The 13972-nt window shown below is 40.0% G+C and overlaps 1 protein-coding gene across 1 annotated transcript; it reads right to left on the minus strand.

Moving 5' to 3' along the window:
• Positions 1-1429: 1429 nt before the first annotated feature.
• Positions 1430-12897, minus strand: peli2 (pellino E3 ubiquitin protein ligase family member 2). Its single transcript, XM_067479375.1, has 6 exons — positions 12582-12897; positions 8544-8673; positions 6082-6183; positions 4944-5141; positions 4550-4738; positions 1430-4415 (listed from the first exon to the last, which is right to left on the minus strand). Exons 1-6 carry the CDS (start codon positions 12683-12685, stop codon positions 3837-3839), a joined length of 1302 nt encoding a protein of 433 aa, XP_067335476.1. The 5' UTR covers positions 12686-12897; the 3' UTR covers positions 1430-3836.
• Between the last annotated feature and the right edge of the window lie 1075 nt (positions 12898-13972).

Here is a 13972-nt window from a genome sequence, read left to right on the forward strand (position 1 = left end):
CCCCTTCCATTGCTTTGACTCTTGGGATGGTTAGTCAGCAATAATTGAGTTTCATTTATTTTACCTGAAACTCCTGCAGCTGAAACACATGATCCAGTAGAATTCAGCAATAATTGAGTTTCATTTATTTTACCTGAAACTCCTGCAGCTGAAACACATGATCCAGTAGAATTCAGCAATAATTGAGTTTCATTTATTTTAACTGAAACTCCTGCAGCTGAAACACATGATCTGGTATAATTGAGTTGTGTCACTTTGAAAAGTGTTAGAAGTTAAAGAAAACCAAAAAGGTGATGGCAGGAGGAATGCGGTTAACTGTAACACATGCACATGCACATTATTTTCCCATCCATAGAGCTAGTTGAAAAAAGTATTTTTAAAAAAATTCACTCCACCTTATTAGCATACCCCTGACCTGCTTAAGGCACGGGAGCCACCGAGTGATCCCAAAATTAGCATGCTGTCACCTTCAGTGACTGTTCTGTCATTCAGAAAAACAGGCAATTGTGCAGACATATGAACTCATCTCACATCTACTGCAGAAATGTTAATTAGGAAGCATGGCATCCCACAGCTCCAACTGACATGCTATGTATTAAAATCCCTTTCATGTGCCCTTATTACAGCGAAGATGAAGCCAGTGATGGAAAATGTCATCACCACAGTACAATATTTTTGCTTGCAAATAAAAATAAAAGTTGCCAATTACTCACAACTGTACATTTTCTTTCAGTGGGTACGGTGCATTTAGGTTGAGAAATTTAAGTAACAGTATAATTAATTGGAAAATGTTTAATAAATATGGAAAGATTAATCAGGAACTATAACCTACGTACACGTGGTCCCTCAGTGGCACATAGAGGATCATCTGCATACATCGGGATGCCAGTGATTTATTTATACTCTATTATTTTTCATAACATCAAACTTAAATTGATTTGCTGTGTTTGGGCTATTTGATGGCTGTGTCTTTCTGGGCTAAGTGCCAACATTTTTATTGTTTAGGAAATGTTGCCCTCCTGTGGCATTAGAGAGGAACTACACTCAGCACTAAACACCAGGGAACATTACTCATTTTCTATGGTAAATTTTAAGATATTGCTGATAACTTATAACCTGAAATGTGAATTAAATTGGCTTCAAGAAAATTATTTCCCTTATCTGAAAAATTTGTTTGATGAAACATAAAGACTAATTTTGGAAACCAAGATAGCAGAGCAATGCTTATATAGAAGAATGATGAAACACATATGTAACTGGGATTAAACACTACTGGAATACAGTGAAGACAGCTGGTGTCCAAAGGCAGTCGATGAGCAAAATTGAATGAATCTTCATAAACTGCAAATAGATTTTGCGACATTTTGTCGCAGAACATTTCCTCTAACATTTAACTAAACTCTCAAGCGTGAATTCAGACATGACCAACTCCATTTTTAAAAAATATTTTATTCTTTGCAAAGGAGGCATTGGGAGCTTCAGTGCATTCTATGGCTCGTGTACAGAGCTCCTGTAAGAGATAAGAATTAGAGAACAAGCCCTTGGGTGAACTGATGGCCCCACCCATGTTTACCAAGGAGGAATGTTTGAGGCAGCTACTCTGCAGCTGTTAACAGAACACAGTCTTAAGCAAGGGGCACAGTGTAGGAGCTGAAAGTGTTAGAAAGGAATGCTACTGTACAGTATGTGGCTTAGTACATGAACCTGCAGGACAGTTACTTAAAATCGGAAGAAATCAAGAGATTCTGAAATGCTGAAGCATAATGCTGATGACACTTTTTAAGAATGTTAAATTTGTCTTTGGAAAGAATCAATAAAGAAAAATAAATGTTTAGTCCACTACTGGGAGATAATATAATTTTTATGAAACCTAGCAGACTCCTAATCAAGGTGGATTTCACCCCTTAGCAATACATCTGTATATTATTCATCTTAATGCAACCTGGAAAAAAAAGTAATGCTATAATAAGAACATCACCATTAAGATCTCATAATGTCACTGCTCAGTAGTGGCAGCATTAATGCATTTAATGATACTCTACATATAGGCCCAGTTTGTTCACCATCACAGAAGAATGCACAGATCTGTCCCAGATTCTTTAGTTTCAATTCATCTGCTACTTTGTTCTGGACAACTTGACTTAGACACAAACACAAACAAACACACAACAGAACTTAACCAAATTTGGCATTGCGTGTCATAATATCATTATTCCCATGGAGCTGGTGCATGATACAGCTTTCACTGTAATCCAGAGCATTCAACATTCCACCATAGCAGCAGTTTGCTTTTAGGATTGTTTAAAGAAACACTTAGGCTTGGAGAGAGTGGTCAAAAGAAAGCAGCTCCTCCTTATATTTGGTATAATCTCTGGAAGCTACTGAGACGGTGCCCAGGTTTGACAGTGTACAAAATCATTGGATCAGACCCAGCATGGGATAAAGCTAACAACAGTGCAGACGGAATACAGTACATATGTGTAGTATAAAGACATAGCAAGCTAGGCAAGCATGTGTGTTTGATGTATGTGGCTGTACACTTCCAATGTGCTCTCTCTGCGAATGGGCAATACCTATACCTTTAACAGCACAGCCATTGACTAAGTGAGCTGTCCGTATGAAGCACCACTATTAAAAGAGTAAATGTATTTCATTACATTCATTGTCAAACCCTGCAAGCTTGGTTTAATTTCCGCGTTCCATCTAGTAGCGTTTTAGGTGCTGGGCGAGATCATAAGAAGGGGATTGGGGTGAATAATGCAGGGCAAATTTAACAAAGCCCCACACACAGGCACCCACACAGTCCATAACCACTAACGCACACACTCACGCACTTGGGCATGCATGCACCCACCCACACACACAATTTTCGCAGAAGAAAAATATATTAACTTTTGCATTACAAAACAGTACAAGGGCCTCAGTGTAGTAAAATACCTCTTTTGTTGAATAAAAATGTGGAAAAGAATCCATGTGGGTTGTCATTTCCTTGTGTCTTCGGTATTAAAAATTTCTTTTTTAAAAACTTTCCTTTTGCCTTCAACAAAATATTTTTTTTTCTAATTTATGAAATATATTCCCATGATTTAATGGGATTTGAGGCACTATAATATACATCTATACACAAACAAAAAAAATCTCCTTCCCCGATTCCAGCTTTGTTCAGCAAATGGAAGTCACCTCCAGCTATATGATCTAGATCACATTAGGGTTTAAGGGCCAAGAGGCTATTGGGGAGCAATTAACTAGTTAACCATTATAATCCAAGTTCTTCCTGGCCTTTTTCCCAGCCATACAGTCCAGCTGTCTGGCTCTGTAAAACACCCATCACATACTGGCCTATAAACCCTTTACCCCTTTCTTTCTTAACAGACCCAACTAAAAATCCTCCCCATTATCTGAGTCATTCTGAGTCGTGTGTAAAAACAATTAATTCCTTCTCCAACTTTAACCACATAGTCCTCTAATGGAAAACCAGCAGGCATTGTGTATTAAAACAACCCAGTGCTGGAGCCTTGTTTAAAGTAAAGCTGGTCGGCAGAACAGCTGAAACAGTATTTCATTCTGAAGGAATCAGGCATCTGTGGACCAGTGTGGTCAACATCTCTGGATCCCACAGTGGCCATCCAAAAAGCCACAAGAGACCCTAAATAATCTGTAATGGCTCTCTGTTGTGCAGTATCCATAGAATATGACCAGAACTTGAGAAGTCATAGTCCTTTCTACAGTTGGCTTACATGAACAAAAAAAAAAGCATAAAATAATCTTAACAGTTTCACAGCATGTTGGCACTCCTATCTAATCTTCTTTACCAGACCAGTGCAGGACCCTTCAGCTCAGTCCACCGGGCCCTGGAAGATTAGCTTGGAACAGCCCTGAGTAAGGCTAAGCTGGGTGGCACAGAAGGGGCAGGCAGCATGAAATGCATGGGTGCCGTGGGGTAGAGGGATCTCTGACCAGTACTTGACTGACTTCTCTGAGCACACATGTCCGCATGGCACAAAGGCATGTGTCGGTGCACCTGTGTCTACATAGAAGGCCGGCTCACAGCCCAGCCAAAGAGGTACATAGGGCCCCACCATTCGGCACATGGGACACTCTCGCTGAGTGTTAGGCTCCTGCTCTGACCGGTGGCCCCAGTTGTGGTAACCGTGCACGTGACCACAAGCCAAATAGACCCAGGGCTGCTTGTCCTCCAGAGATGAGAGAGCACGGCTCCGCTGCATGCTGGGGAAAGCGAGGGTGTTGAGACCGACGGGACACTGGGGCCGTGCTGCGTTGATTTCCTGCCTGAGTGCTTCCAGGTGCTTTTGGGTAGGGGTGTGAAAAAGGCCTTCTGCTGTACGCCACAGCAACGTGGCTCCACATAGATCCACCAGAGAACCGTCCTGCAGTATATTACTCTCATTCTCCACCTGCAGAAAGTGATGCAACAGACACATCTTTAGTATAACTTTGCATTTAAAAGAATCAAAGATGTCTTACATCATGCACAAAATCTGAATATTACTTAGTAATGCTTCAATTATGTCGGTGACACTCTACTGACCAGTTTGCCTGGGGTCTGTGCTGAACGGGTCTCCCTTAGTGTGTAAACATCTCCACAAACAGAGATCTCTCTCCATACACCGGGCTTGGACTCTTCTGTGAATCCACCCTTAGGGTGCATTACGAGCACACCATTGGTTGTTAGGCCATCCATGTGACCATCAGGGTTTTTCCATTTAGCGGCTTTTTCCTGCAGGCAAGAAAGAGCATATACAGTAATACAAACTGGCATTCCACTTTTTACATAATGTTAGCAATAAGACATTGCATTTGTTTATCTGGTAACAGCTTATGCATTTTAAGGCATTCACCAACTATACAAAAAACCTACACAAACACCAGGATAAAGTGTGATGCTAGGTATATACACAAAATAGTACATAATCAGTAATTACCCCAAGGAAGATGTTTTTGGAGGAGTCAAACCCAGCAGCATAAATGCGAGCGGTGTAGGGGGGGTTCCGCTCACAGAACACTCGACAGGCAAAACGGGAGATGGTGCTCTGTGTAATGGGGGTTTCCTCTCCCTCTTGGCCTCCTGCTATTGTGTCAGTTACCACAAAGTCTATGGGACTCTCTGTGGAACGCCCAATCTACAAAACAACACCGTAAATTAATCAATATTGTGCCATAGTGTTAAATAGTTTCTTGTAATTGTGTTCTTGTCAATGCACTGGCATAGAAGAAAAGAAGGTTCCTGTTAATCCATTGCAGAAATGTGAACTTTGAGCTGCTGTGTTTCCTAGTTTTTCCGAGATGTAGGCCTGGGGTAAAAAAAATTTACTCCAAGATTTTATTTAATTTTTTTTATTCTATAAATTAATTCTGGGCTATTTTTAAGTAGAGCACAGAGTTCAACATTGAAAATGCCTAAACAGATCTAAGCTGAGTTAAGAGAGGTAAAAATAGGCATTCCCCACCTTTCATTTCCTCATTTTTGTTCATCTTAAATTGTGTCTTTGTGTGTCCACATGTCTTTGTTTTTATTTATTCAGAAGGGACAGTACTACATTGATTGTGAGGCAAGTGTCTCCAGTAAAAACCAGAGTTCCTCATCGTGAGTTTATTAAGGCTTCATTTTAATGCTTCAGACAGGATAGCTGAAAAAACATGCAGGCTATTATAGGGGATGAAGTATGATGTAAGATGCAATGTAATGTAATGTAATGTAATGTAATGTAATGTAATGAATGAATGAATAAATAAATAAATAAATGGCATAATATTCTTAACTAAATCTAGTGATTTAGGAAGAAAAATAATTAAAGAGTTTTTGGTTGCAGCTTCTCAAGTGTGAATTTATAAAATTTTTATTACACAGCATTAAACTCAAAAACTTTATTTCTAGCTTCAAATTTAACAAAACAAGTGATATGAACAAAATAGGCAAAATGAATACATCTCCCTGGACTCAAAGAAATTATAAAAGAACAACAATAAAAGCAACCATTAACTGAAAGCCCTTTAAAATTAAGAGAAAATAAATGATTTGCATAGTACAGTAACATGTAAGAGCCTAATTTAATGGTTTACCTGAAACATATCTGTGTCTTTGTCATGGCTGTACTCCACCACTACAGTCTGGTTCCTGGACAGTGTGTACGAGATACTGTGTTGGCCTTTGCAGTTCACAGCCTGAAATGTAACAAATGAAAAATGCATTACACACAAGCTACATGTTTGAGAACTATACTAGATGCATCAAATAAAATTGTGCTAATAGCTGAAGCGTAGGCACACCAACTGCCAAGCAGTGCTTGATTGTTGTGTTTCATTGTGAAGTCAGGAAAAAGAAAACACTTTGATGTTTTGCTTTGTCGCCCCAGCGCCGGATGTGAGACTGCCATCATTACGCAACCATTTCATCACTGTTTAAATCAAAGATAGGGGGGGAATTCAAAAATGCATGGTACTCAACTGACAAGGCACTTGTTGATAGAAAATATTTAGTTCATTCCACTGTTATTTATATCTTTAAAATCCCATGATTTCTAGATGTGTGTAATGAATTGTGTTACTGTGTTTTGCCCGCTTGTGACTGCTTGTATTATTTCTTCATTATTATATCTAAAAGATCACCAAGAGCTCTGTGGGAGGAATTCTTGGAAGAGAAACAGGAAAGAGTTTGTGAAGTCATATTCCCATGACAGTGGCTATAAACCGCCTGCTGGCCTCAGTTAACACATGCTCGTCTACCATCTGAACTGCCTCAGCCAGTGTAGTAAAGAAGGGTGAGTTTAAGCAACTCAAGTCCAGCTCCCATTAACATTATCATCACCCTCTAATGTGTCAATTCTATTTCCCAAACACCCCCTCCCCTTTGTCATGTGCAGCAGGGAAAAGGGAGTGAAAAAGTGGGTCATCAGCACTGCCACACTCTGTTGTAAGATCAGAGGCAGATGGGGACAAATGTCATCATCACATGGAGTCTTGTCTCAACTGCGCTGCTACAAACAAATGGTGCTGCACCTGTTCAATGGCTAAGACAAGTTCATACATACTTAAAACTGAAAAACATTTTTATAAACACAAGACCACACCCCTAAATTGTCACATGCACCCTTCTTGAGCTGTTAGAGTAAAAATAAAAACACAGCCATGGGTGAACCAACCCCCCAGTGGAGACCCATGCAAGCAATCACACATGCATAAATGCACTAAGTGAAATCAAGTTAGGGGATAAAAAAGGAGCCAATAACTTCAACAGGAAGTTCACAGTGACACCATGTGGGATCTCCTCATTATCTGTCATGAACAACAGTGTGTGCACAAACATGTAAGCTTTCTGTCTCAGCTTCTCAGCCACGGAACATTCCCAGGTCCCTTCTAAGAGACAGTCACACTGTGATGAAACATACATAGCTTGGCAAACAGCTGTAGGACAGGAAATTATGTAAAAAGTGCTTGGTTTACTTTACTCCTTATTCAAAACGACTTGCCACCCAGTTTGTCTCATAAGGAGCGGCTATTTTTGACTGTCTGTACAGCTGGGAGTGGAGGGTCAGCCTACACTGCAATAACTTCCTCCTCAGTTCACCCTCCTAATCCCAGGCTTGGTAACAGTGTGGCAGAGAGGAACTGATAAAAGGGGAAGGACACAGAGAGCATTTCCCATCTCAGAAACAGCCTGTGTTTAACTATGGAAATGACACATTTTGCTCACATGAGCTGCACAGTAATAACAGCCAACTCTAATGAAACATGGTTTTCTAAAAAACAACTTTTTGCTGTGAAACAGCAGGAACATTTCATCATATTTCATAAACCCCAGCAACACAAGATCAGTTCAACATTGAACAGCATGATGCACAATCCCTGCAATGAAGAAGCCACAGTCACAGAAAAACTTTAAAAATTATATCAGGGGTCAAGTTCCACAAGGTGAGAGTAACTTGAACCTGAGGGCCCGTGCCAGACAGCTAAACTCCCAACAAATGTCTGAAATATAGGTTTGATGTAGAGGCAAGCAGTCCTCTGGCTTGTTTAGCAGTTTTGCTTGGGAACTAAAGGCAGGAACGCAGGAAGGAAGACATGTTATACTGGATGGGGCAGTTAATGGCAGACACTCTGGTGCAAAGAAATGCTATAAGTCCGGGCTAGGAACTGCAGTTATTGTACCCAAATGTCAACATTAAGGTCTGCCAATAGAATGTGGTGTAAATGGATTTACTCCAAGTTCCAGAAACTGCTCAAATCTTGTTTTGACAAAATCGCATTTATCTTTGAAGATATTTCTTATAATTTGGCCGACCTACCTTTGATGACTTGAGCTGAGTTCAATTTATACATGAAATCAAAATCACATTTGAGTATACTGACCAAATAACTCACCCCCATGTCTCCATTATATGCATGTTTATATACACTTTATCTTTCTATTCAGTAAGAAAGCATATCCAAACCTTTAACTCAAACTGTACGTCAAGACAAGCAGGCAGTTGATTCCAACAGAATGTTGACTAAATCACTCACTCATCCCCTGATTGGTTCTGTACCTTATTGGCCTGGCCTGTGTTAAGGATGTGCACAGTGCTTGGCTTAACACCATTGGCTTTGGTCCTCCTGTACAGCGCAAATCTGCTTTTCCGTCTACCCCGATCTCCATTCGGCAGAGAGCCATTGTACCTGTCACAGACGGGGGTGGGGTGGAGGGAAAGGACAGCACATCCACAGTTAAAAGTTTAATGAAAATTAAAACAGGTTTTGTAGCAACAGGAATATCTGCCTGTCAAATTAATGCAATCATATAACAAGCAAGGATGGAGAATTGGAAACATTCATGCTTTGAAAAGCAGCTTTATCGTGCATTACATCACTGGCACTCTAAAGCACCCATTAGCAACCTAAGCATTACCTTGGATAATGTCTCTTATTACATAACACTCTGTGGTACTTGTGATTTCAGTGAGGTAGCTCTGGGTTAACTTGCAGCTGTTCTCTTGCCCTGTGTCTAAGGAAGAATCAGGTTTTAAGATGCATGTCATGTTTGCTATCACTTTGGGAACGCATCGTCTGGGTGGAGAACTGGCTCACAAGACTGAAACTCATTCTCTCATGGTTATATTTTATACAATGATACAGAACCTCTAAGATTTTAATTATAAAGCCTCAGCACAGCCAGAAATGAATCCAAGAGTCTTCTTCATCAATACTAGATTTGTATTTTGTTCTTCAGTTTGCTGTGAGGCACCTAGCCTACTCCTTATGAATGAAGAAGGACCCGTCATACCCTTCCGGTATAACTGGTCCTCTCCCCACCCACCAGCTGGTTCCTACAGCTGGGACTCCCCATGCTCTAGTTCCATCCAACACACACACACAGGCCTTCTGTCATATGCTCATATGCAACCACAGTGTGCTGAACAGACAGTGTGCTGCATTATAAAAATGTCTCTATTGAAAGTCTCAAGTTTGCATAGCAGTAGAGATAATGAGAGAATAAATTCTGACAATGACTACATAACTTTTACTCTTTGTTGCAATACAAATGCAACAGTAGCAGTAAAAGCAATCTTTAGTTCCTTCCTACTTCTCCCCCATCCAAACCCACCTGTCCCGTGTCTCAATATGGCTGGCCAGGCATGGAAACACATGGTCCCAGTCAGCACGGTGCACAAAGCTGGCCTGTAGGACAAGCCACCCACAGAGAATGAGACTAGGCTCTAAATCATATCGTGGACAAAACTACAACTAATATACTGACAGCAGGATGAAATAATAAAGTAATGGTTGATACTGATTGTTGTCAAATTTTTATTTTAAATTATCTCCCACACTCTTCAGCTTTTACTGCTACTATAGAAATTATTAGAAAATATTCAAAATGATAGAAAACTACAATGGTAAATTCACTTCTAAGTGTCTCTAAACACATTGTTCCCATTTAGTCTTAAAGCAAAAAATCCTAACAGTAATATCAATCATGTTTCCTTAATAAATACACTTTTATATTTAACCAAGCCAATTTCATTAAGATTGTCCTAGAAACATGACACCTAAATAAAGAGCAGCTAGGCCTACATATTATTGAGATTTCTATTTAGTTGACTATGTGCTGGATACCTGGGCCTAGATGTCTCATATACACCACACAATCAGATGATATGCGGCTTAGCAATTTCATCACCATGTATTCTAACTGCACAATATAATCCTGACTTTGTGAGAAATGCCATGCATGCCGTCTACTATCATTATATTGACAAAAAATATTATGTCATCCAGTAACCGCTACTCTCAGACTGGCTAGGACCGCCTCACTCAAACTAATTGTGATCACTTTCCCTTTTGACCTGTGCCAGACAGGCAGTGGATTTACCTTCCAACACTTAGGAGTAGGGATTAGCAGTCTGGCATATCACCTATCCTCCAGGGGTGCACTAAGAGGCCAACAACACCACCTAGCTCTTATTCATACATAAAAGGCTAATGTTCACAGAATGAGGATGAGATATGCTGACTTGTTGTAACACTCATTAGCATGACAGAGAGTCAAGGTGGTTTCAAAGTGTTATGGAAGATGCCACGGTGGTCAGATGATGCTGAAAAATAACTCTTAAAGCGTCAACACAACATGGAAGCCAGCTATTTGGCAAAGTTAGTGAAAGCATCAGTCAAATAACTCTTGACTTAATCTGCCATGCTCTGAAGTGTACATCAGACTAATATGACCTTGTACAAGTTATCACACCAGGCCACCAATCTGTGGCTTTAATGTGGAAGAGAGGAAAGCCCAAGGCTAACTCTGCTCACTAGATGAATAAATGAGGAAACACAGCCCAACATTCAGTTCCAGTTTTTACCAAAGATGTCTTCAGATTGATTTGTGAATATCCTTTAACAGGCAATTATTCAGGGAGAATGTACCAAGTTCAATCAATAGGCCCAGTCTCCCTGTCACAATGGACAGAGGAAGCAGAGTAGAGGCAAAGGCGAGCCCTAATCAATCCATCCTTTCATTTAGGATACCCACACATCTGCCCAACCCTTAACAGACCCACACAAGGCCAATCTACACAGGCAGTGAAGGGGGGCAGCCACGCAAGTAATGAGAGTCACCACAGTCATGGCAACAAACCACTGAGGGGAATGCTACTCAAACAAGCTTTGTTCCATGCTGTCAGCTATCTTGTCTACCATCACAGTTTTATCAATGGGACATGATGTCATGTCAGTGATTATACTCCCATCACATCTGCTTCAAATATGTGTCTTTATGTCAGGAGAGAGAACAAAAGCATCAGTTTCAAACAATGTCACGCCCACAGTAGTAAGTAGTCAGCATTTTTTGTCCCATATAATGAATATGATGGTGAGCTTGTGGGTGGCAAAGGACAAAACGTTACTCGAATACTCTGTTTAAAATTTATAAGCATCTCATATCAAGTTCTTTAAAGAAATAGTTTACACATTTCTTTCCAACAGCACAGTACCCTAAACAACTTAAGTTTTAACAACTTTCTAAAGGGTTCCATCCCAATAAATCACTACAGCAGGTTCATCACTGACATAGCTGCTGCAATAAAAACAATAAATTGTTTAAAAGGTTAAATGGTTACAGACAATATATTATATATTTGTGTGTGCATTTTATTTTTATACATATTCATGTTAAGTACTTTTTAATCTATGAACGGAATCTTTTTTTGTAGAAAAATTAGCTATGTCACAATAGGGCGATTATCCAAACTCCTAGGCAGATTATGGTAACTGCAAAAAAGACTGGTAACAGTTAGGATCCTCCAACTGACCATGAAGACGTTACAGAATAAAAATAAATGGCGTCAGCAACGTTTGTGGCTTCTAAATAATACATACAAGAGTAATGTGTATGTCAGATCTGGCCTCTTGGAATTCATGCAATAAAATACCTGCTCTAGTACTGCATGTGCTCATGACTCCAGAATTTATGTGTAATGCAGATTTAATGTCACGGTTGTGCAGTGTAAGCTACAGATAGTATTGTAAAAAGGAACAACCCCTACGGCTGGGGGAGGGGTCCATCCCCACTTCCGAATTCCTTAACCCCATGAATCCGACTTTAACGCTAGAAGCAGCGCCCTGGTCAAAGTTGCTGAGTATGAGATTTATTCCACCGCAGTCACTGCGATTGTCCCGAAGGCATCTATTTCATAGACGTCGGTTTGGTCGGATGTGGCGAGTCGGTTTCCATTATTCCCGGTTATCAGGGAATGAAACATCGTCACCAACTCGGCAACACGAAGAGTTGCGAGTTACACATTTCTTATTGCGCAGGTCTGATTTGTCGAGTAACGTGAGCGGGTGACTTTCTCATCTGGGATATAGTTTGTTGCCATTTCTATAGGTTAATTTGTGTAAAAGTGTAATTTGTTCTTATGTAAAAACAAACTACAGATACTTCACGCGTTATTTTCCAAACTGTCACGTAGCTAAGGTGGCTAACTGTGCCCTCTTGACAAACTTCCTCAAGAATAAATACCCGCTTATACTTTCACTTAGGAGTGCCCATTAAATAAATCTATCCCAGTAAGTCTCACAACAGGTCAACTTACCCCAGCACCACAAGCTCCCCGTATTTCACTGGGTCTTTGGACGGGGCGCAGTGCTCCTCTTGGCTCGAAGAAAACATGAGGCTTTTGGCTTCAGTGTGTAACATTTGCTGTTACTGTATCAACAGTGGCTCAAAAAAATCACCAGAAGTCCCCTTCAAAAGACACGATCCGCTCTCCTTTAAGATCACATAACTTGTGGCATACACCTCTGTGCCTTTAAAAAAAAAAAAAATTCTATAAAAAAACTGTTCTGAAACTTCTTTCCCGTGACATAACAAAATGTAACTTACTTGGCGGTTGAATCCGCTCTGAAGCAGATACAAAAACAGCGACGAGCAGGGCCGGACTGTACCACTCTATGCTTCTCACTTTGCTTGGGGGGGGGGCTCCCTTCCAACTCTGCGTTTAAATATGTATGTCTGGCTCAACTTGGTTTATACAGTTATTTAAAATCACATTCTATGTTAGGTGAAAATAAATTGCGTTTAATTCATTCTTGAGTGAATGTAATGGTCGAGCTAAAAGTATAAGTGTATTACTGTACAACCTCACATAGTCCATGGATTGCGCCTTCTGTTATGTAAACAAAGAGTACAATCTGGGAATTCTTAAAGGGCTCATACAATTCTTGATGTGTGCGAACCTTCCAATTTAATATATTTAACGATGATGAGGGTTTTCACACGTAGGCACTAACACCCGCCTTGTATAAACATTTACAGGAGCCCTTCTGTTTTAGCAAAATATCTTAAGAATTACTTGATTTTAGGTTTACTCTGTATTACATTACAAAAGCCTGCCGGACGAAGAAGGTGGGGTGGTAATAGTGTTGAACAAGGTGAAAATAGCAAACCTGTTAAACTGTGCACAAAATGTTATTGATGATCCCCCCAAACCATTGCAACGGCTTTTTGATTGTGACTTTATTGCAACTGACTAATGCATGATATTCATTATGTAACCTAATGACAAAATAATATTGCAGTTGTTAGGTTTTATTTCCACACTACCGTTGCTCATTTCGATCATTTCTGGCTGTTGTCAACCTTATTGTATTCTTCTTTACTTTTTTATAAAGTTGTATAAACCATGTGAGATGCAAATCAATCTAAATACCACTTAATTGCCACGTAATCAACTCATTGCTTAGTTCAATTGCTTCTGCTAAGATCTGACTCAGAGAATTTTTTGTGTAATTAATTCTCTACCCTTCATGTGAGGATGTGAAGAACTTCTCCGTCTCTAATGTTAGTCCTTCGGAAATCCCACATCCCTTTGTACATTCACCTGAAAAGCAAGAGAACCATTTTTCTTCTTTTGTCTGGCAGTCTCATAAACACTTTACTGCCTCTGCCTTGTTTTCACAAGAATCAGAATGACTGGAGGGGCCC

This window comes from Channa argus, chromosome 16, assembly GCF_033026475.1.
Source record: "Channa argus isolate prfri chromosome 16, Channa argus male v1.0, whole genome shotgun sequence".
Classification (NCBI taxonomy): Eukaryota; Metazoa; Chordata; class Actinopteri; order Anabantiformes; family Channidae; genus Channa; species Channa argus.

What these genes read in the sequence shown, in the direction of transcription:
- peli2 (XM_067479375.1), bottom strand. Translation starts at nt 12,685, where the DNA reads ATGTTACACACTGAAGCCAAAAGCCTCATGTTTTCTTCGAGCCAAGAG. An exon ending in GGGGAGCTTGTGGTGCTGGG is followed by an intron (nt 8,674 to 12,581) that starts GTAAGTTGACCT and finishes CGTCTGTGACAG; the next exon opens with GTACAATGGCTCTCTGCCGA. An exon ending in AAGACACAGATATGTTTCAG is followed by an intron (nt 5,142 to 6,081) that starts GTAAACCATTAA and finishes GTTGTTTTGTAG; the next exon opens with ATTGGGCGTTCCACAGAGAG.